The sequence below is a fragment of the Lineus longissimus genome, chromosome 9 (genome assembly GCF_910592395.1).
Source record: "Lineus longissimus chromosome 9, tnLinLong1.2, whole genome shotgun sequence".
Classification (NCBI taxonomy): domain Eukaryota; kingdom Metazoa; phylum Nemertea; class Pilidiophora; order Heteronemertea; family Lineidae; genus Lineus; species Lineus longissimus.
Genome location: NC_088316.1, coordinates 12,425,453 through 12,447,537, shown reverse-complemented (window position 1 = coordinate 12,447,537; position 22,085 = coordinate 12,425,453). Strand labels below are relative to the sequence as shown.

The 22,085-nt window shown below is 40.9% G+C and overlaps 1 protein-coding gene across 2 annotated transcripts in view; it reads right to left on the bottom strand.

Moving 5' to 3' along the window:
- LOC135494175 (inositol 1,4,5-trisphosphate receptor type 2-like) overlaps nucleotides 1–22,085 on the bottom strand; it is a 102,255-nt gene that overhangs the window by 6,027 nt on the left and 74,143 nt on the right. The window contains exons 38-59 of one of the 2 annotated variants that reach the window (XM_064782017.1): nucleotides 19,049–19,126; nucleotides 18,114–18,255; nucleotides 17,408–17,546; nucleotides 16,643–16,795; nucleotides 15,737–15,893; nucleotides 15,349–15,446; nucleotides 14,832–14,931; nucleotides 13,723–13,773; nucleotides 13,026–13,043; nucleotides 10,432–10,653; nucleotides 9,616–9,924; nucleotides 8,984–9,238; nucleotides 8,241–8,490; nucleotides 6,779–6,891; nucleotides 5,768–5,937; nucleotides 5,241–5,378; nucleotides 4,324–4,470; nucleotides 3,648–3,747; nucleotides 3,030–3,153; nucleotides 2,504–2,679; nucleotides 1,968–2,000; nucleotides 188–340 (exon numbers count right to left, since the gene is read on the bottom strand). In XM_064782017.1, coding sequence (XP_064638087.1) covers nucleotides 188–340; nucleotides 1,968–2,000; nucleotides 2,504–2,679; nucleotides 3,030–3,153; nucleotides 3,648–3,747; nucleotides 4,324–4,470; nucleotides 5,241–5,378; nucleotides 5,768–5,937; nucleotides 6,779–6,891; nucleotides 8,241–8,490; nucleotides 8,984–9,238; nucleotides 9,616–9,924; nucleotides 10,432–10,653; nucleotides 13,026–13,043; nucleotides 13,723–13,773; nucleotides 14,832–14,931; nucleotides 15,349–15,446; nucleotides 15,737–15,893; nucleotides 16,643–16,795; nucleotides 17,408–17,546; nucleotides 18,114–18,255; nucleotides 19,049–19,126 — 3,126 coding nt within the window. The remainder of the gene's footprint in view (nucleotides 1–187; nucleotides 341–1,967; nucleotides 2,001–2,503; nucleotides 2,680–3,029; nucleotides 3,154–3,647; nucleotides 3,748–4,323; nucleotides 4,471–5,240; nucleotides 5,379–5,767; nucleotides 5,938–6,778; nucleotides 6,892–8,240; nucleotides 8,491–8,983; nucleotides 9,239–9,615; nucleotides 9,925–10,431; nucleotides 10,654–13,025; nucleotides 13,044–13,722; nucleotides 13,774–14,831; nucleotides 14,932–15,348; nucleotides 15,447–15,736; nucleotides 15,894–16,642; nucleotides 16,796–17,407; nucleotides 17,547–18,113; nucleotides 18,256–19,048; nucleotides 19,127–22,085) is intronic. The other variant, XM_064782016.1, reaches the window with a different exon arrangement.

Below are 22,085 nucleotides of genomic sequence, written 5' to 3'. Positions count from 1 at the left end.
TCATACAACTGTGGACGGAAAGATGACATGCTATTGCAATTACCATATCAACTATTGTGTCTAGTCTTATTTACAAGGTCGTTAACGCTTTCCTACTTATGCGACATGCGACTGGTTTTGTCGTGGGTCACATATAAGCTTTGGATCGTCCAAACTTCTCGTGATCTTGATATTACACTAAACTCACCTTGAGGTCCCTTAGCTCAGAGAATGTATCCACAATGATGCCGAAGATGATGTTCAGTCCGATAGTCGTAATGAAGATAAAGAACGACACATTGAAAAGGACGTACATCCCAAACCGTTCAAAGTTTGCCTCCGAATCATGGATGGGCATATTCTGAAAAGGGAATGGAATAAAGTTAGCGGCATATTCTGAAAAGGTAATGGCATGAGTTGCGATTGAATGAACTGGGTCGATTTCTTGCCTTTTTATTTCTGACCTGATTGATCATTTCATCATTTCAAGTACTATCTCTCCCTAATTGAAATTTGTTATCCCCTTTTTACCCGAATTTAAACCAATCTGCCATCAATGAAATCTTTTTTAACCCACTAACTGCCAAATTTTTTTAAAAACTTTTAAAATATTCTCAAGAAGGCCAAATAAAAAAATTCCCGATTTATCATCGGCGCCTGCATTCAAAAACGGCGCCGCATACAATTTCAATTTTTTTTTTACTGAAAAAATCTGAAAATACGTCCATTTACCACTGATTACCTATGCCTGAACAGACCCTGTTCCGGAGGTGGCATCTAGCACCAGATAAAGCAGCCATACATTCATCCTGCCATCATCCAGGGTAAACACAGACAGGACACACACAATCAACGAAACGAAATCATTTAAAATGATAAATCCAGAGTGCAGTGTTTTGACGTTTGATGTTGTAAAATGTATTTCTTTATAGGTTAGAAAACAAAGCATTCATCTTTTTTGTATTTTAGTGTCCCTTTATAAGATATTGAAGAAAAAAAATCAATTAAAAATAAAAATGAAAAACCTCTGCCTCGTTGAATTTTTGAAAAGTTACTGATGATAAACCGGGAATTTTTTTTATTTGGCCTAACCTAAACTATTGCAGATGTCATGCAAAACAACCATTCCCTATTGATGCCACTCAAACTAACTTATAGCACATTGACCATCGTGATGATACATTGCACTAAAGTGAGTTTGAGATGCATCAAATACATGTAGGGTGCAAAGAGTATAATTTCGGCCATTGCAAAAAAGACAAACCCAACATCACCAAGAAATTGATTTCAATCTGATATACGTACATGCACATGTATATGTGAAGTACATACAGTAGAATCTCTCTATTAAGGACACCCTAGGGACTGACAAATGCTGTCCTTATTAAGGAGGTATAATTGTATAGAAACAACCCCTTTGGACCAAAAATCACTGTCCCTAATAGTGAGGATGTCCTGCTAGGAGGTGTCCGCTAAGAGAGGTTCCACTGTATTGGACAATTTTTGGACAATTTTCAAATCTATCATAAAACATTATAAACATCCAAATGACAACAAATATAAAGAAACAAAACCCATGAGGCCACATATTTTTTATTTGTTGGATAACGAATCCCCTGAGTCCTGATGACTGTTTTTGACACACATTTTTTTCTCCCCTGACAATAAAATAGAGAGAAATAAACAAGAACATTTTTCCCGACGACCAATTGTATGACTCTTGTATGATCTGAGACCAAAATTGATAAAAAATAAGCAGGTGTTTAATATTTAATTTCCCCGACCCGCATAGATTTTGAGTCCGATGGAATTTATTAATTCCCGCCCCAGGCTTTGAGTCTGAAGAAAAAATTTATTTTTCTTTTTTTTAAGACTTCCGCCCCACCCACATATTATTCGTAATCCAACGAATAAAAAAAGTGTGGCCTGAAGAGAAAAAATGAGAAATATCAAGATAAACACTAAACATGTATAGGCCCTGATTTTACCTGTCCAGAACTACGTCCATGGCCGCGCAGTCCCTGATTTTATATAGAAATAACATGAATAAGAGAAGACATGTATGATAGTTTAAAGGAGATTTACACGTAGAATCCAAAGGGTTTACCTGTCCAGTTCGTCTGGCACCGCGCAGTCCCTGATGTTCGCAGCAAAAAAAACGTTAGTTATTGAAAAGTTTAAAAAAACTTGAGCATGGTAACTTTGGAAAATCAATCATTTATTTTTATCAACATATCCACGGTGGCTGAAGGTATCGGTTTGACTAAGAAGTTTGTGTTTACCTGGAGAGGAAATGACGACACAAAAGAAACATACAAAAGATTAGTTAATTATGAGGGGTGTAAGGCCTGCATTTATTATTTTTATCTGATTGTACCCCTCCAACACTGTAATGGGAGGGCCTTGTTTCTATTGTGTTGCAAAAGTAAACCAATACCTACACCCACCGTGGTATCTAAATGTTATATTCTCAGATTAACATAGTTGTAGCAGACTTTAAACCGCAGCAATACGCATCACTCACCTCGAACATGTCTCCGATGAGGCCGTATCGTATGATCGTCACGAAGCACTGAAAGAGGTTCTTGCAGTACCAGTTCTGGCTCGGGTCAAAGGTTGGCCGGAAGAACGCAAATGCGATGAGTGCATAGATGTAGAAAATCACGACGCCAAGAACTCCAACCCATAGCAGTGATTTACCTGGAACAGAAACAGGGTTTCACATAATCTTGACCTTGATATCTGGATTTGATTTGACCGTTTCGCTGCGGGTGACGTGCATAGCACATCATGTACATGCAACCTACGCGATTTACAGGCTGTCAATTGTGAATTGGACTGTATATGGAGTTTGCAGTTTTGTGAAATTGCATCTTTTTGAGAACACTGTAACAGTTTTTTGATATCTCAGTTCAAATTTTTGCTGTTTTATTTTTTCTCAAAATTTTGTTGGTTGCGAAAAACTTTCAATTAGAACGTACGGGAAACGTTCCGGTTTTGCAGTATTCTGCCTCAATCCTCAAAAGGAACTGAACTACTAAACAACTCACCGTTCAGAGTGACTGCACTGATGACCCGACTTAGAAGCTGGTTATTGTTGACAATGTTCAGGAGATGGAAACAGAAGAAGTATTCGGTGTAGGCCGTGCCGGCGATGGAAAAACCAAGGAAAAGCTATCAAAAGGAGAGGAGATAAATGTGAAGTTAATCCTTCCGCTTTTTTATATTGGATTCATGATGTCACAAACCTGTTTGTTAATTTACTGATTAAGGTTAAAAAATGTGTCATGCCACGAGAGTGTCGGCAAGAGGGCAAATAAAGTATGTAGACCACTCTTTAACAAGAGGCCCAAGGGCCTGGCGCTCAGCTGAAAAAATGGGTAAAATGGGTAAAAGTGGGTAAAATGCACAAAACATGGGAGGCACCTGGTAGGTCATTTTCAATCTCAATTTTGTTGACATATTGATATGCCTATATCACGCATATACCAAAGTAAAAAGACTATGTTTGTCTCTTTAGACGTTGCCATTGGTTGTTCCAATGAAATGAAATGGAGACAATAAAAACAAATCCACATGTTAACTCGGGAACAGTTTTGAACATGTTACCAGACACAGAACCGAGAGGATACTTTCTATCAATGTAGGAAACTTCTCGCAGTACTCACAAGGTAATACAGTGTCTTAAAGCTAAAGAACCGCGTCTCCAGTTTGGATTTTCGCTTTTTCATCACCTCATCTGGCTCATCTTTGCGTAAACCGCAACAGCTGAAAAAAAGAAAGAAGTCAGAAGTCAAGACTCACCTGAAGATACTTCGGAGGAAAACCACAAGGGTGGAAATATTGTTTATTCAACAAAAAGAACTTACAGAGTTTTGAAAACTCATCAGAGTTTGAAAAGTTGTTGGTTTAAATTATTTCACCCAACATTCCCAAGAAAAAAAGGCCACGAATATTCACAAGGCCTTGGTCTTAGGAGGGGCTGATTTTTCGAGCATCTAAATCTTTAAGCCCACTTGTATTTTAGTGTCCCTTTATAAGATATTCAAGAAAAATTTTTTGAAAATAAAAATAAAAACTTCTGACACAGTAAGTATTCTTTTTAATGTAAGAGCTAAATTTGAGGCTTTTGCTTAATACATGCTGCTAATATATCTGCTCCAATCAGAATTTTTGAAAGGACTCAACCGATAAGCTGTTTGGTGTGGAAAAAATCTGCTCTTTAACTTTTGAGATGCTTCTGAGCGAGGTGTACCAAAAAGTGAGCACCAAATTTGTGAGTGCATGCACTAAAGGTGTTGGAATTCAATTGAGCTCCCTAAAAGGTAAGGCCTGGCTACTTACTTGTGGAGAAAGCGCGGCATCTCGGGAAACTGTGGATGGTTCAGTAAGAAGAAGCTGATGACGACAAACAGCGACACGAGATTGTGCACCCCAGCAAACGTATACTTGATTTCTCGATAGTGATCGAACGTGATGTTTGGCATCGGACTGAGAAAAAAACAACGGGGAAAATGAGAATCTGCTGAGTGTGAATTTGGAGCGGGCGACCAGTCTCCAGCTCGTGTGCTTCAGACCTGCTGCCTTATGAAGAATAGAGAGGAATACTGGCCAAAGGACGCCACCCTGACCACAAAGCTCTGGGGCTCTGTACCTGCTCCCTTATGAAGAATAGAGAGGAATACTGGTCAAAGGACGCCACCCTGACCACAAAGCTCTGTGGCTCTGAACCTGCTTCCCTATGAAGAATAGAGAGGAATACTGGCCAAAGGACGCCACCCTGACCACAAAGCTCTGGGGCTCTGTACCTGCTCCCTTATGAAGAACAGAGAGGAATACTGGTCAAAGGACACCACCCTGACCACAAAGCTCTGTGGCTCTGAACCTGCTCCCCTATGAAGAATAGAGAGGAATACTGGCCAAAGGACGCCACCCTGATCACATAGCTCTGTGGCTCTGTGTCTGCTCCCTTATAAAGAATAGAGAGGAATACTGGCCAAAGGACACCACCCTGACCACAAAGCTCTGGGGCTCTGTGCCTGCTCCCTTATGAAGAATAGAAAGGAATGCTGACCAAAGGACGCCACCCGGACCACAAAGCTCTGTAACTCTGTACCTGCTCCCTTATGAAGAATAGAGAGGAATACTGGCCAAAGGACACAACCCTGATCACAAAGCTGAAGATGACTTTGTAACTGAAAACCGACAGACTTTCTCGTGGCATCTCAAATAACTCCGAATCCAAAAGAGAAGTTACTTACTCATATATGGCTGCTGGTAGTGCTGTCATGTTTGAGCTCCCAACGACCTGGTCAAGGCTCAGCATAGCATTCCATGTGACCAGCATCAACACGTTGATGGCAAGACTCAGGAAAATGGCGGCATAGTTCCAGAATAACCTGTAAATGTAGAATACGAGCGTGTTCATGACCCTGCTGAAAGAGGCTTGTGAAAGAAATACCCAAGATTGCGTCAATCAAGTTGGACGGTAGATATTTTTTTTAAAGAGAGTCGATCCTTTGCAGGTAGGTTCAAGGAACCGATGAGGTCATCTTCTGTGCTTCGCAGTCCTTTTTTTCTTCTTCTTAGCGCGCTTTTCTTTTTATGGCTATACCACACAACCAGGCCAATGTATATAATTAACTTGGCTGTCATCTCTTGTTTCTCCCTTGATCCCCAGAGCTTACTCTCCATTGATGCACCGTATGCACAATTTGCCAGTCTCTCGGTGCTCTGGTGTCTGATCGGATGTTTCTCAGACCAATTCCATCTCCAAAAATCTTCTTACCAGAATTTCATGAAGAAGAAAGCCAATCTGTTGTTGAGGACTTTCCTCTGGTAGATGATGTCTTTGAGGATATCCTTGGACCAGCACATCAGGTCACGAATCTTACTGCTCGGAGATGACCTGTCAACCTCCCATTTCAACTTCTCCTTAACCTCATTCCGCAGGACATTCTGGAAAGGTTAATGATGTAAACGATTTATGGGAGCTCTGCAGAGGCAGGGGGACTGAACAAGCAAGACTCAAGCCTCCGACCTTGGCCATTTTGAGGTCAAGGTCATTCTGTGCCTTAAGGTCAGCACTTACGATGCCCAGGAAGGTCAGTGGATCTGTTCAATAAGGCCGCAAGGCAAACCTGCTGATGGTCACTTCTTAAGCTGCCCAAGTAGGTCAGTTAAGGACCAGGAAGGATCCAAAGCAAGATTGTTTATCTGTACTAATGCTGTCCTGTGAGGTAAGTTGATCTGCTCAGTAAGGACCAAGTCAAGCTTGTTTGAGGGCAGAATTTTATATGCTGCCCAGTTAGATTTGCCCAGTAAGGACCCAAGGCAAGTCTGCTTTGTGATCTGTACTTCTGCTGCCCAGGTAGGTCAGTTGATCTGCCAAGTAAAGGACTGAGTCAAGCTTGTTTGGGGGCAGAACTTATGCTGCCCAGCTAAGTCAGTACATCTGCCCAGTAAGGACCCAAGGGAAGCCTGCTTTGAGATCCGTACTAATGCTGCCCAGGTAGGTCAGTTGATCTTCCCAGTAAAGGACCGAGTCAAGCTTGTTTGAGGTCAGAACTCATGCTGCCTAGTTGTAAAGTTTGTACCAGCAATGACCAAAGTCGGGTCTGTTTGAGATCTGTATTCATGCTGCCTTGTGAGGTAAGTGGATCTGCCCAGTAAGGACCAAGTCAAGCTTGTTTGACCACAGTACTGAATCTGTCCAGGAAGGTCAGTGAATCTGCCTTAAGAATGGGTAACCTGACCCAGCTTTGGGCATATTCCGCCCAGGGGTCAATGATAGACTTACCTTATTCTCCACTCTAAAACGAAGTTTCTGCAAATGGCCGTCTTTCAATGTTTCAACGGACATTGAGTTCTTGTCATAGAAGTTGTATGCGGCTAGTTGCTGCTCAGTTAGCCCTAGAAACAGTAAGAGCTGTTGAACCATTGGTAGGGTTAGAGAATATAGAAAACTTTGATGAGATTACAATGAAATGGAGCATTGACAAGGTTTTTGGAGTTATATATGCTTCTCAAAAGGTGGGCAAGGCAAAAAGGGTCCTTCCACTGCTATTTTTTTCACAGTTCAATAACAGATATTATCAAAATGAAAACAGGAAAAGGATCCAGAAAGTGGGAACATTCTGTATGAAATAGGACTAGTATAGTCATGGAGGTACTTTTAGCTTTCATAATAAACAAATTGAAGAGATACATGTACATGTATATAGTACATAACTGAAAAAGTAGAAAGCATCGGATAGCCCAACAACAAGGAAAGGTCACCATGGAAACCAGGTTGCTATGGTGACAGCCAGTGGTTGCTAGGCAACTGCATGTGATGGACCTACCTTCCACAGTAATTACAGTTTTCTTAACCAGCCTGCCAGAAGCTGAAAGCAGACGCATCCAGACGAAGTGAGAAAAGCAAAGGCAACATACCACAGATAAGATAAAAACTGCAGCCGAGACACACTTTGATGCTTTTACTGGGTGTTAAAAAACACTTGGCACAGTTTAAAAGTTTAATAACAGATATATTGTTCTAAACTGCTCAGGCACACATAAACCAGTTCAAAGAAAATGTTTTTTAACACCCAGTACATTTCATAATAAATACTCACAGCCTGCAAGTCAATGAGTTAAAGACTTAAGAAAAGCACCAAAAGTAGAATAAGCTATTTTAACAAAACCGAAATTTACACCAATAAACGTTAGTGAGGGAAGGGTTACATTTCACACTTTCAAGTCATGTAGGCTGCCTAAAAACAAACTGACAGCATTTCAGCATCGGTGCCCATGACTACACTTCATAAGGCAAATTTCAAGGTAGATATTGCCTTTCCCTCAAAATCCTTAAGCGTGAGGCCTGCTACACAACATGCATGCACTACAGATTAAACAAGAAAGCACAACACTGCACATGCAGGATTAAAAGTGGCACCAGAGTAATGAAAGAAGTTAGAATGGTCTAAAGAAAGAAACTAATGTACATCGTAAGGTAGAGTGATACAATTATAGCCACTTTAGTGAACAAAGAGCTGCTGGTCCACATAAAACACACACAGAGGTTCTACTTGTACAACGACAATTATAGTCCCTGCAATGTACAAAACAGCTGGCGGCACACATTATTTCACACAGAGTTTACAACTGTACTGGACCTATAATTGTACCACTCTTACCTTACCAAGTAAAATAAAGTGTCTAAAATCCCTAGGAAGTGCAAAATAAAGAAACATATATAATATTTCTCCTCTTAAACATACCCGTCTTGGTAACCCGTGGTGATATATCCATGATTCGTCGGAGTAGGAAGAAATATTTGAAACCGACTGTTACCATGGTTTCCTTCATGTCATTGGTCAGCAGGCCATCTTCGGGTCTTGGCAGGACAGTCTTGGGTGCAAGGTCCCCGGTGGGCACCTGCGCTTTTGATTTACGCGATAAGAGCATGGTTTGTTGAATTGCGGCTTCTTTCAATTTTCTGGCTTTGGCAAATTGTGATTGTTCTGGCGGCTGAAAGAAACGATGGATGTTTCGTAAGCCGGGAAATTTGCATGACTATTCTAGTTTGCGGTTTTGTGGAAAATGCCGACTAACCGGCAGTGAATGTCAATCCTAAAGTCTCCTCCTTTCACCGCCGACACAATAGGGCGGGAAATCCATCAGACGCACACTCGTAAATGGGTGGCCAATGAAATTGCTTGACACAAAGTAATTGAATGACGGCCTGAATTGATACTGCCAAACTCGCTTTATGATCAGACTACCCTTCTTCTATACAACACACACTTTTTTGGGAAATTAAAAAAAAAATTATCTACTGACCCCAGCAGCCTGTTGCCCCCTGGTTCATCCCCTGCCCCAACAAGCCACTTGTAGTAGTTGGAAAGCCCTGAGCAAATAGGGCTGTAACAGGCATGATGGAGTGGACACTGTCACAGACAGGCACCCGACAGCTTGATCAGGCCACAATCCACCCATCCAGGATCTTCGGCCGACTGCTTACCCTTGATGAGTTATAACATTCAGTCATGAATCGCAACAACGCCTCCTTGTCCAGGCAGTCGGCGACCTCCCTGGCGATCTCTAGGGCATCAGGTTGATTCTCCTCGATTAACGACATCAGCAGGTCGCCGATGATCTCGAGCAACTGTAACGCCTTCTCCAACTCACACGACCCGAACTGGCCGGTCCTCAGAATGAAGTTGATGTAGTCCACGATCTTGTTGTCAAAGATGACCACGCGATTTTCTTCATTTCCCTGAAAGTAACAAGGAAATAAGATAAAATCCCTTCAACCAGCCTCCTGGTAGCAACTATATCCTCACAAGGCCATGGATGTAGTCTCTCCAGCAAAAATGGATTAGTGTAGTCCCTTTGCCAGATACGCCGGTACCACCTAGGGTCGGTCGGACCAACAAACCATCTTTACAATATATCTTCATGGTAAAAGACGTCAGACAATGGCCCGAGAGGCATTGTCTGGCGTCTTTTACCGTGAAGATCTATTGTAAAGATGGTTTGTTGGTCTGACTCTAGGTGGTACCCGCGTATCTGGCAAAGGGCTTATTGATGGTGATGTTGTTGAGGTTGACAATGTTGATGATCCCGACGACAAGAACGATGGGAAATACTCACCGAAACGCATTCGTTCAAACTGTCCAGCAACTGATAAATTAAGTTGATACTATTCGGGTTGATGTTGGCGTAAACTTGACTCATGTATTGCACCGTCTCTGCGATCAGATTGAATGACTTGATATTATCCGGCTGTTCCCGCAGATAATGTTGCAAAGACCGGAATTGTCCATCGCACATCCTCGAGAGGACTTTCAGCACCAGTTCTATATAGCCGTCGTCCCGATAGTGCAGATCTTGCGATTCGTCCGCCTCGGCCCGGCCGGGTTCCCCTGGCGTGGTTTGGTCACCGCCTGGACCAGCAGGGGGCTGAAATAGTGAAGAATTTCTTTGAACAGACGCTAGAACACATCCTGGAAGAATGTCCTCTGATTACCAACCGAGGGGAGGCCTGTCCCGAGTCCACTTCTCTCCAGGAAAAGCCATCGAGAACAGAGGCAGATTTGCGTCACACTGCCACGTTTTTGACGACCAACGTTGTAAAAGTTTGACCAGTCGACAGAAGAAGAAGAGGAAGTTTCAGAAACACACTGATCAACTGATCATTTTACAGCATCACTGATGACTGGTCAATTTTAGGCAGACTACTGGTATAAAACTGAATGTTCATCAAGATTGTGTAAGCATCAGTCAGGGGTATGTTTTGAACTTTAGCTGAAGCTGTTGTGTACAAAAACACTACAAATAGCAACTTTCAGCAAATTCGTATACATGATAACTTAACTACGGCATTGTGTAGAACTGCATTTCTATTTTCCTGGACCACCAGTCATAACGAACGGCACACCCCTTTGAGGGGCAGCCTCGGTCACTCACCATAGTATCAACCTTAATCTCGGCCATCTCAAATCGCTGGTTGTCGATCCCGCCTTCGAACGACACTTGTTTCATCTTCCCGTTAGCAACGACTACGTCGTCAACCCCCTGACGATGCTGGTTCTCCTTGATCAGGGGCATCTTCTCCTCTTTTGATTTGTACTTGAGCAGAGACGATCCGGTCTTCCTCTCGATGCCTGGGCCAGATTTCTGGAACATGCTCTGAAAACGATTTACATTTTTTAAGCTATTTCATAGAGAGGAAGCGCCTTTTTGTAGTCATTACATTATTTTGTCCCTTTATACCTTGTAGTGAAAAGAATTTAGGCCTAGCCCAATACACTATCCCCATTGCTCTATTGTCTTTAATATTAACATAAGCCGCACGTACACCACCTGAAAATGGACCACCAATCTTGGTTCGTGAACCAATGCCGCACCATCGAAAATCCACCAAGCGCGTACACCAGCGCTGCAGCTAGTTATAAAATCCGGCAACAGATGGCGCGCAAACAATAAGCAGAAAGCGCCATTTCGAAAGCGCCGCCTGTTGCCGAACCATCTAACTAGCTAATTGCCGATCCATCAGCGCGTACACCACGACAAAGTCGAGCATTTAACAAGCCGGGCGAATTTGGACCATCAAGCTTGATGGGACAAATTGGCCCGGCAATTTGTACCGGCAATGGATTGCCGAACAAATTTGTCACGGCAATGTGGTGGTGTACGTGCAATTGGTCCAACAATATTTCGTGGTGTACGCGCAACTATTGGGTCTTCAGGCCAAATCATGATAACACAGCTCCCACAAAGCAGCTTTCATGGGGGAGGTTAGTACATATATCTCATGAGGAAACCAGCCCTGTAAAATATTTAGTCACCCTCCAACTTCAAGCACCCCGCTGATACTACACACAGTGATGATCGGCATATTTACCTTATCTACCTAATGGCCAGCGTAACCAGTGATACTCGGGCCAGGTTCATCATCATGTGATCATGACTAATTACTGTGATGAGGCAAAATTAGAAGTAATTTGGTCGACTTCAAGGCAACCAGGATGTGATAGCAAGGTCGGTTATGTAACAACATATGTTGACCTCAGCTTTTGGTCCGGCAACTCAGCAGGAGGTTACCTGGCTCAGATAAGCTGAGAGCTAAAGTCAATAAACTATTCCTCAGAAACTCTCCCTTCATCAAATATCCATCCCCCCCCCCCCCGGCATCTAAGGCATTTTCCATTAGTTGGTGGGGGATGGTTAGGAGATAATTTTTACAGGGCTGGTTTCCTCATGTAGTAACAGGAAGAGAATATCCACATAAACTAATAGAGGCACAGCATCTTCTCTGACTGTTTGGAGCCTAGCGGATCGACACGTTTGAAAGAGGTCAGCTCGGGGCTGATTTTTTTTTTAATTTGAAAAAATTTGAAGAAGTGTTTTCTTCACAAATCATTATTAAGGTCATCTAAACCATTATACAAAATATCAAGATGACTTAGAAATCATTTGAAAATGCATTTGAAAATGAGCATCAGCGCAAAAATTTTTACACATTTGAAAGAGGGTCAGCTCGGGCTGATTTTTTTTTAATTTTAAAACATTTGAAGTAGTTTTTCTTCATAAATCATTATTAAGGTCATTTAAACCATTATACAATACATCCAGATGACTCAGAAATCATTTGAAATGCATTTGAAAATGAGCATCAGCGCAAAAATGTTTACACATTTGAAAGAGGGTCAGCTCAGGGCTGATTTTTTTTTTTATTTGAAAAAATTTGAAGAAGTTTTTTCTTCATGAATCATTATTAAGGTCATTTAAACCATTATACAATACATTTAGATGACTCAGAAATCATTTGAAATGCATTTGAAAACGCGCATCGGCGCAAAAAAAGTGATGAAACATTAGAAGAACTGATCAGTTCAATACTAAAGCTAGAGTAGACACTAAGGTTAGATGGGGTATAGAATCACATTGGGTTATCAAGGATAATCGTGTTGTTTGAAGAATAGATGTAGCATATGATATTCTTTGAATAACCTTTCCAAGACAACATTTTGGATGAAAAATAAAAATGCTGTGATCGTGATAAGTATTAGCCCTTTAACTGCCACTATTGACGAATTGCAACGAGGGCCTGTCGGCCATTGATTGAGTTTCATTTTTAAAAAAGATCTTCTGCTCCGCAGTTTTCCCGCGTACTAATAGATGGCGTGCAGGTACATGTATAGTATATCATTTCTATGGTGGTTTGCGAGGAATTTAACTCTTCTCTGTTTCAGGCTATCTTTATAAAAACAGGATGTCAAAAAAAATCTGCGGCAGTTAAAGGGGGAGTGGTGTACATGTTATATTGTAATACGGTGAAGGTCGTGCGTCGGGAGTATTTTTGACCTTTAAGAAGCATGCAGTATCACACAAATTCTAGTCCCTCTCCAGTTACAGAAGACTTGACATATACTACATCTATAAAACTACTCTAACTTTTTCTACACATCCCCTCCAATGCTACCCAATTATAAGTGTTCATGGTGTTAGCAGTTGTGTTAGCATGCTGTGTGTCATGCAGAACGGGCTAATGTACTTACTTCCCGATGATGGCCCATCTGAACATCAATCAAGAGTGAACATACATAAAGTTGGTGAAGGTGACAACAGGAAACCAGCTCAAAGACAGGGTTTGACGTTAGAAAACCCGCATAAACCACGCACAAAAAAACTGCTATGGAACCACATGGACAGTTGATTTAGAGAAGCTTCAACTTATTTCAAGTCACATGTACAGATGACTCACATTAGTAAACAAAGACTCAACTAACAAAAGTAAGCAACATCGGTTAATGTACATTTAACTGTACATTTAACCGTACATGCAATGTCTGGTAAAGTACATTCTACTACTTGCAACATCAGTTAATGTACATTGTACTGTACTTGCAATGTCAGTTGATGTACATTCTACTGTACTTGCAACGTCAGTTAATGTACATTCTACTGTTCTTGCAAGGTCAGTTAATGTACATTCTACTGTACTTGCAATGACAGTGAATGTACATTAAACTGTACTTGCAACGTCAGTTTACATTCTACTGTACTTGCAATGTCAGTGAATGTACATTAAACGGTACATGCAACGTCAGTAGATGTACATTGTACTGTACTTGGAACATCAGTTAATTTATATTATGCCATTAACTTGCAATGAACAGACTAAACAAGCTGATAAATCATTTTAACTTCTTGTTTGCATTAACTTAACATCAGAAGTACTCATCTGATACTTACTGTTCTCCGCAGACGTTTCATCCTTCGAGCATTCTCAGCATTTTGCAATCTCTGGAAAACGAAAGTAATCAATTGATTAAATCAGCATTTTACAAGTACTTTTTGTGACAGTTATACAGACCACAATTTTTATTAAGATCAGTTGTCACCAAGAGTCACCTTTCTAATCGATGACCATTCCGAAGAACCAAGGCAAAAACCTGGGGGCAAAAACCTGGGGGCAAAAACCTGGGGGCAAAAACCTGGGGGCAAAAACCTGGGGGCAAAAACTCGTGAAAGGCCATCCTGGCACAAGAAACTATACACTACGTTCTCCCCAGTGGTGTATTATAGGTCCTTCTTTCATGAGCTTTATTGAGCTGTTCTTATGCCAGACTGTGTAAAGTTTCTGAACACACTCTAGTCACCTACTTAAACATGTTACAGGGGAATTTCAAACGACCAACGTTTCAGCCTACTTTTCACATTTTCTAGCGTGGTGAAAATGAACCTTCTCATGTCCATATAAGTCCAACGTGTGATACGGCTGATGAACTTGTGAACAATAGGGCCTGTAATAGGACTCCATTAAGAAACTTGCATATGAATAGATGTCATGCATCAATTACTTTGATTCCGACGTAAGGGCAATGTATTGCTCTGACAAAGTTGGCTTTAAACCTGCATCTCTTTTTGAGCACTTTAAAGTGATACTATGATGTAATTTACACCTTTGCGGAAATGCGTCTGTTTTTAATTGTTGATCACAAATGTAAAGCTCAAATTTTCCATTTTTGATTAGATTTATTATAAAATCGCTGAATGTAAACCACTGCGACCGCAAAAATGTTCATGTTGTGACATCATCAACGAAAACGGCATCGAAGCGAGACGTCCAGGTGGGATTAAACCATCAATTTCTAGAAAATGTGCATTTCAATTCGAAAACCTTACCGATTTATGAGAAAGTGACGGTCATTTGTCAAAAACAGCTAAAACATTGTATGGTGAAATTTGACACAAGTTACCCTTTAAAACCAGGCCAATGTCCTTTATGAATCTGGCAATCGTCTTGACTGAACTGAACTTGGCTACTTTAAAGCTCAAAATGTTTCTGACAGAGGTCCTACCTGTAATGCAACCCTTCCCTGTGTCATGGTGGCCTGTAAACTCTTGGCGTGGGCGATGGCCTCCTGGGCCTTGGCTTTGTGTTGAGAGATCAGCGCACGTCTGAAAGGTAGAAATCAAAATAAAAGGAAACAGACCTAAAACTGAAACTGAAACTGCAGACACTATGCGTATAGAGGTTCTTCACTGACCTCACATGATGACGTTCCCAATTGTTTTGCACAGCCACATTGGCCGTCACACGTGGTCACGACGTAAAGGAAATGCATTGGCAGGTGGCCGTCAAAACATCACGTCGTGACCTCTATTGTTTGGGACATTTTGGTCCTGAAGATGTTAACATCGCTTTGGATATGGAGAAGTCTATATCATCATACAGAAATGAAAGGTTAGCACAGACATGCGAGATGCTGATATCATTAGTAATGCCACTGAAGCACTTTTGTGACTCAGTCAAAAAAGTTCCTTTGCGATGAAACCTTATTCAGCATCTCAAGAAGAACACATGATTTCCCTTACTTTTCCTTGGCAGCAGTTGCCGACATCTGCATTCGTATCTTCATGGCTAAGAAGAAGTTCTCCTCCCTCGTACTCATGAAGTAGGTGTGCATGGACCGCTGCAAAGAAAGGTACAGTCCTAGTCACAATTGACATAGCTTCTCCTTTGCGTCAGTTGCGTGAAACAAACACGTGTGACGCGTTTATCGCTCTATGTTTCGTCAGGGTTGTACGTATATCGTGTGGACTTACGTGTCACCATCTTGTTTTTTGAAGTGTAACCAAACAAAAAACGTGAATGGTAGAACTAGGGGAAAATTTTGCAGTACGAATTACTCCGGGTCAGTATTACGCAGTGTACAGACCTGGAATATTCCCTGTGCTGGAACGAAAGATTTGAACCACAAACCTGTGTCTCATTATTGGCATTAAAGAGCATAGCCGACATGAAGCCAAGCACTTCTTTCACTAACATGTCGTTTTGCCGGGCAACGTGGGGTAACACTTTCCACAACGCCTCCTTCTGATTAAAGGCATTCTGAAGCTCTTTGATCATGGTCAGTTGCCTAGAAATTTGGAATAGAAGAACATATTATGGATTGAAACAATGACATATATTAATGACAAGTGTGGTATTGTACTTGGATCAGACCCTGAGAAATAAACTCAGAGAGCCCTTTTCAACCGCTCCCTACTACCACAGCCAGGGAATTGGACTGACTCTCAAGTCAGTCTCGAAATGGTGTTGTTGGCTGCACAACCTACCACACTCCATTTTAGTCCACTAGCATAACTGATGAGGTTACCACTGCACCGAAACCAGCACCAAAACCTGCACCGAAACCTGCATCAAAAAGGTTTCGCTGGCTGCACAACCAACCATACTCTATTTTAGTTCACTAGCATAACTAATGAGGTTACCACTGCACCGAAACCAGCACCGAAACCTGCACCAAAACCTGCACCACAAATGGCAAACTCAAACCTGCCTTGCATATTCCACCTTGAATGACTCCAGTAAGTCACTCAAGCCAAAACCTGCCATCTCCGAACCCTCTCTTCCCTTCCCTTCACAACCACACCAGTCAAGACCGGGGCTCCACCACCACCATATATTTGCTATCACAGGCTTACAAACAAAGTTAGCAGCACAAAAACTTATGACCTAAACCAGCAGGATGAGGGCCTCTACCTATGACAACTAAAACTCATGACAAGATGAGGTAGCCAGCGTCAATCCAAAGGACGGACTAAACCTTTACCAGTCGGACACAACTTTACGCTTTATGCAGCAACAAAAATGTCTTTCACATACGTTTTAGTTTTCTGTTTGCTCTCATCCCAGTTCTCTGGTAGTTTCCTCTCCTCGTTGTGGATCATGCCGCGGAGCAACTGCAGACATTTTATATCCAACTCCTCCTGATCGAGACGCTTTTTGTCCGTGTGTCGCGACTGGGAGAAAGAGATCCTGGAAGGAAACAAGATGTTCACGCTAAAATCCAATGTCAACATGGTTGGTAGGATCAGAGACTAAGGGAACAAGGAGAATATTAAGGAAAATAGGAGATGAATCTTTGCTGGGAGTACCTACCATAAAAATTGTATAGAAAATAAAGCACTATTGCCACTAACAAGTGAGATATTGCACTTTTTATGTTTTCAGTTTTGGCCCCCTGGTGACCAAGTCAAGCATCAAACTGGTCTGAAATTCAGAGACAGAAGTCATCCGACTGAGGAGGTCATGTGTACAAAGTTTTAAGTTGATAGCCCCACCAGTTTAGAAATGTAGTACTGTTTTTGCAATGGGATACGGCAGATGCCTAGTAGAACCTCTCCACAAAGGACACCCTCGGGACTAACAAGTGCTGTCCTTAATAGAGGGATGTCCTGACAAGAGAGGTCAAATTGAACGGAAACTTCTACCTTGGAACCAAAACTAGTGTCCTTAATAGAGAGGCTGTCCTTAAAGGAGAGGTGTCTGCTAACGATGGTTCAACTGTATGCCAAGGTTTAACTATTGGTACAATGCAAAAACTTTGGTGCTAAAAACGCCCCACAACATGCTTCAAAAGTAACTTACACTAGTTGGTCCAGCAGCTTCCCTGCACGCTCGTACTTCTCTTCTGTGGACTTCGAGTGCGCTTTGATGAAACATTGAATGAAGTTTTGGAACTCTTCCCCAAGGGGGAGCTCCTCATCTCCACCCATTTCTGTGTAGGCTGCAGAGGAAAGAACAATCTGGGTGTTACCGATGATGTCTAAAGGCATCCTTGGGCACGACACTTCATTGAAAGGGGTACTCTCTTTGTATTTACTGGTGGGTCAGGAAAATAAAGCAGTTTTACCACATTTTCAAATGCACAAGTATATACTGAAAATGAATTTCAACATTGCCGTTGTGTAGACAGATATCCTAATACTATACATACCAAATTTTAGCAAAGTTGCATGCATGATAACTGCAGTAGGGCATTGTGTATTACTGCATTTCTATTTTTCTGATCCATGATCAAATACGAAAGGCATACCCCTTTAACATGTCTAAGCTGGTGAAGTATGTTGTACATGACGTATCATAAATGTAAGTCATGTTTTTTTGTTTTACTCTCATCAACGGTATCAAGAAAATCGTTAAATGGAGAAATTTGAGAACAAAGATTCTGAAATAATGATGAGTAAATGACGCGAACATAAATTTCGGCTCGAACATTCACATTTGATATAGGTAAAAGAGTTTAATGGGGCCAGTTAGATTACTACATCCACCAGAAAACTGTATTACTCACGTCTGACTGCTGCTTTGGGTGGAGCATGTTTGAGTTGGGCGGCGACGGTGTTTGCTCCTCCATACACCTGACGGTAGTTGACAGCATATGTGTGGAGTTTGGCATTCAGTTCTTCTTCCTCGCAGTAGTAGTTGGTATATTCCTGAAAGATTCATTACATCATATTATTCTATTCTATTTACATAGGTTTACATAGAGTTCAAGTTTCCCCACGTAACGTATCACTTGTCATTTGTGACATGCAGAACGAACACGTGATTTTCGAAGAGTGGGCTACATATGATTCATGATGTCATTCATCACAGTTCCTCACTTTTGACAGTAGTAGTTGCATGGTGTATTACTGAAAGATTCATGACATCATATCATTTTATCTACCGGTACATAGGTTTACATAGAGTTAATGTTTCCAAATATAAAGTGTCATTTTTCACTTGTCATTTGTGACATGAGGCAATTCTTTTTTTTATGGAATGTCGAATCGCCTCAAACAGTCTCTTGGGCATGTGACCCCTTTGACATCAACACAGTACGAGGTGGTATAGATCCTTATAACCAGACGTTTTTTGGTCCATTGTTTTGGGCAACTAGTTGGGTGGAAGATTCAACAACACTTCCACCAAGTGCAGTCACCTACTGCACATCCCTGTGGGCGAGATATCCAAGCATTGACCCTGCTGGGAAGGATTTATAAAGACATGAAAAAATGCCACGTTGCGAACTTACAGCCCAAATCACAATTGACATCCCTTTAATCGCGGCAGTGGAGCACCTGTGCGTAGGTCGTGCAGAATATGCGTCCAACCTCAGCTACGCTGGACATTTAGCAATAAGTATGTTGCACATAACTGACGCAAAGCTGAAAGGATGTCAATTGTGACTTGAACTGTATCTATGGGCAAAATTGCTACGGGTATCGAAACTACTGTGCTTACCTGATAGGCCACTTCATCACTAGTCTCCTTCAGGTCGAGTCGGCCCGAACCAAACTTCTCCAGGAAATCCTCGAGAACCTACATGTATGAAGTAAACAGAATTACTTTCAGAACACAATAGATCCTGACAAATGTGATACGAATGCCACAAGTTGGTCAATCAACATCAGTAACATATACAGTGGAACCTCCCTTAGTGGACACCTCTCTATTAAGGACAACCTCTCTATTAAGGACACTAGTTTTGGTCCCAAATTGGTGGTTTCCATTAATTTCGACCTCTCTTATCAGGACACCTCTCTATTAAGGACAGCATTTGTCAGTCCCAATGATGTCCTTAATAGAGAGGTTCTACTGCACCATCAACAGCATAAAGTGAGTTCTACACAATTAACCCTTTGGCTGCTGGTACATGGTTCAATGTAAGGTGGGTGAAGTGCATACGATTCAAAACTCGTTTACCTACAGTCAAAATTACAATTGACATCCCGTAAATCGCGTCATTGGCGCATCATTGATACACTATCCAGTGCGTTGGTCGTGCATGATATTCAAGAAAAACATAGAGAGATAAGCGCATCACCGGTGTGTTATTTATAGCGCGCAACACACATATACGTTGTGTGTCACTGACATGAAGCAGGACGGATGTCAATTTTGATTTGGACTGTAGTTTTTGAAAAATTATTCAGAATAGCTTGGCACACTGATAAAGAGGGAATCAAATCCTTTTTAAAAAAACTTTTTGTGATCAAATTATATTAGAAATGTTCCTCACCCACAGACAAGAAAAACTGACACAAATATAGCTTGACAATCCAAAACAGTAACTCTCTTATACACCAGGTCATACCCTAATTGATCAACAAGAATATGAATAAAATATTTGATACAAAAACCCCCATCTTTTACAGACTAATATGAAGCTTTAGGTACAATGTACATTCCTACCAGGAAGCGAGGGCCACCGTTTTTTACAAATATCACAGAGATAAAATAAAATATTTGAATGCGGTTTTCAGCAGAGTATGGTATATTTAGTTGGTCATATATCTTTTCTAGTAATGAAAGCCAAAAAAAACCTTTGTTGCATCATAGTTCACCCATACCTTGTGAAAAAGAACAAAAATAAAATAGAATTAAAAAGTTACTTTTTGGACATTTTTTAAATTGCCTGTTACATAATGAAGAGACAGGATAAGCTGGGTCCAAATACAACAGATACATGGCCAACTAGATATACCATTCTCTGCTGAAAACCGCACTCAATTATCTTATTCTATCTCTGTGATACTAAAAAAACCTGTGGACATTTACTTTTTGGTAGTACTGTACATGTGAGTCGGGAAAATAAAAAAAAAGCCTGCACCATAATTAAGGCATGGGATATGCACAAATGGAACTGCAACCCAATACACCAATTTTTGGAAGTTAAAAAAGTGGCACCACTCCCCATTAACCATAGCGGTAGCTAGTCCAACTAGGCAATGTGTACAAAAAAAGAAAGGGGAATAGGGAAGGTTATATTAGAATGTGACTGTTGCATGAATTGGGAAGGTTATATTAGAATGTGACTATTGTATGAAGTAGAAAAGACTTTGAAAGCATCACATATACATGTATGTCAAAATCCGAAATTCATCCAGTTAGCATCTTCAAAGCTCTGCAGCTGTATGGTCTTGGTCAAAAGTAAATAAACACCAGTAAATCCTCAGCTACTCTTAAACTGTGCACTGATCATAGTTGGAATCTGATTACATTATCCACCAAAATCTAACTGAACAGTCCAGGTAAAAAATCATCATTTACACCACAATTTCAGAAATTGTCAATTTCTAAATGTGAAGGTTTAGAGGTGTTCATTTACTTTTGACAGAGAGTGTACATGGGTTCGTTCATAGTTTTTGAGATCGTTGGTTATTTGCGAAAAGATTTCAGAGGTAAAAAACCCAATTCACCATATTAAGGAGGGTACAAGCTGACAATGTATAAGAGAGTTACAGATAGATAGTTGAGAATGAAATCAGCGAATACAATACCATGGGCTCCTATAAAAGTAGAATGACAGGGTCATCACTATCGTTGATTAAGGGCCTGGCGCTAATGGCAAGCCGTTCGTCCAATAAATAAGAAAATCTAGTTTTATGGAAAAAAACCAGGTTTTCTTCTTTCAAAACTTAGTTTTATGGAAGAAAACCATGTTTTTTTCAATGAAACTAGGTTTTTATGGAAGAAAACATGGTTTTGTACAATAAAACCAGCCAAGGTTATATCAATAGAAGAAAACAAAACTAGGTTTTTAAAAACAACTTGGTCTTCTTTGAAAAAATACAAGTTTCATGTTCTCTCTTCAAAACCCAGTTTCAACAATTTTTCTTCCATAAGCTTATATAACCTAGTTTCATGGAAGAAAAACCATGTTTTCTTCCATAAAATACCGCTCCCTTAAATTCTTCAGAAAATAAGCCCTAGCTACTTATTACTAAACTACTGTTTTATTGAAGCTACATGTAGGGGTAAAGATAAAAGGTTTTGAAGAATTTTGATGAGTGTATCTCAAGTATTTTTGTGGGATTTTCGATGATGAAAATGCCCCCAAAATGCCCAAATCGTGGGCACTGAAAGAGTTAAAATTATAGGGACAAGTGAGGAGAATAAATGACAAAATACTCCCATTAATTTACAGAAAATTATTCGTTTCTTCAAAATTCTAAATTTTCATGCAGTTCAAACACAAATAACCAGTCCTTTTGTTACTCTACTGGCAACGGAAGACACGACATCAGTTCAACTTCGATAGATGATTCCCAGGCCGACAGTCTGATGTTTCTTCACCACAGTCATGACAGTGATTTGACCAACAAAGCTAATTTTTTTTGGAGGCCGGTTCTCCCCTGTCTGCCAGCACGAAACTGGCACCCACTCTGTATTTGACGCTACATCATTGCTCCATTACAGACCCATAGCTGGAGGCCAAGGACGGGCAGGGTGGACTAAGCTGGCTTTAGGGCACTTGGGGCAAAATAAGGGCACTTAA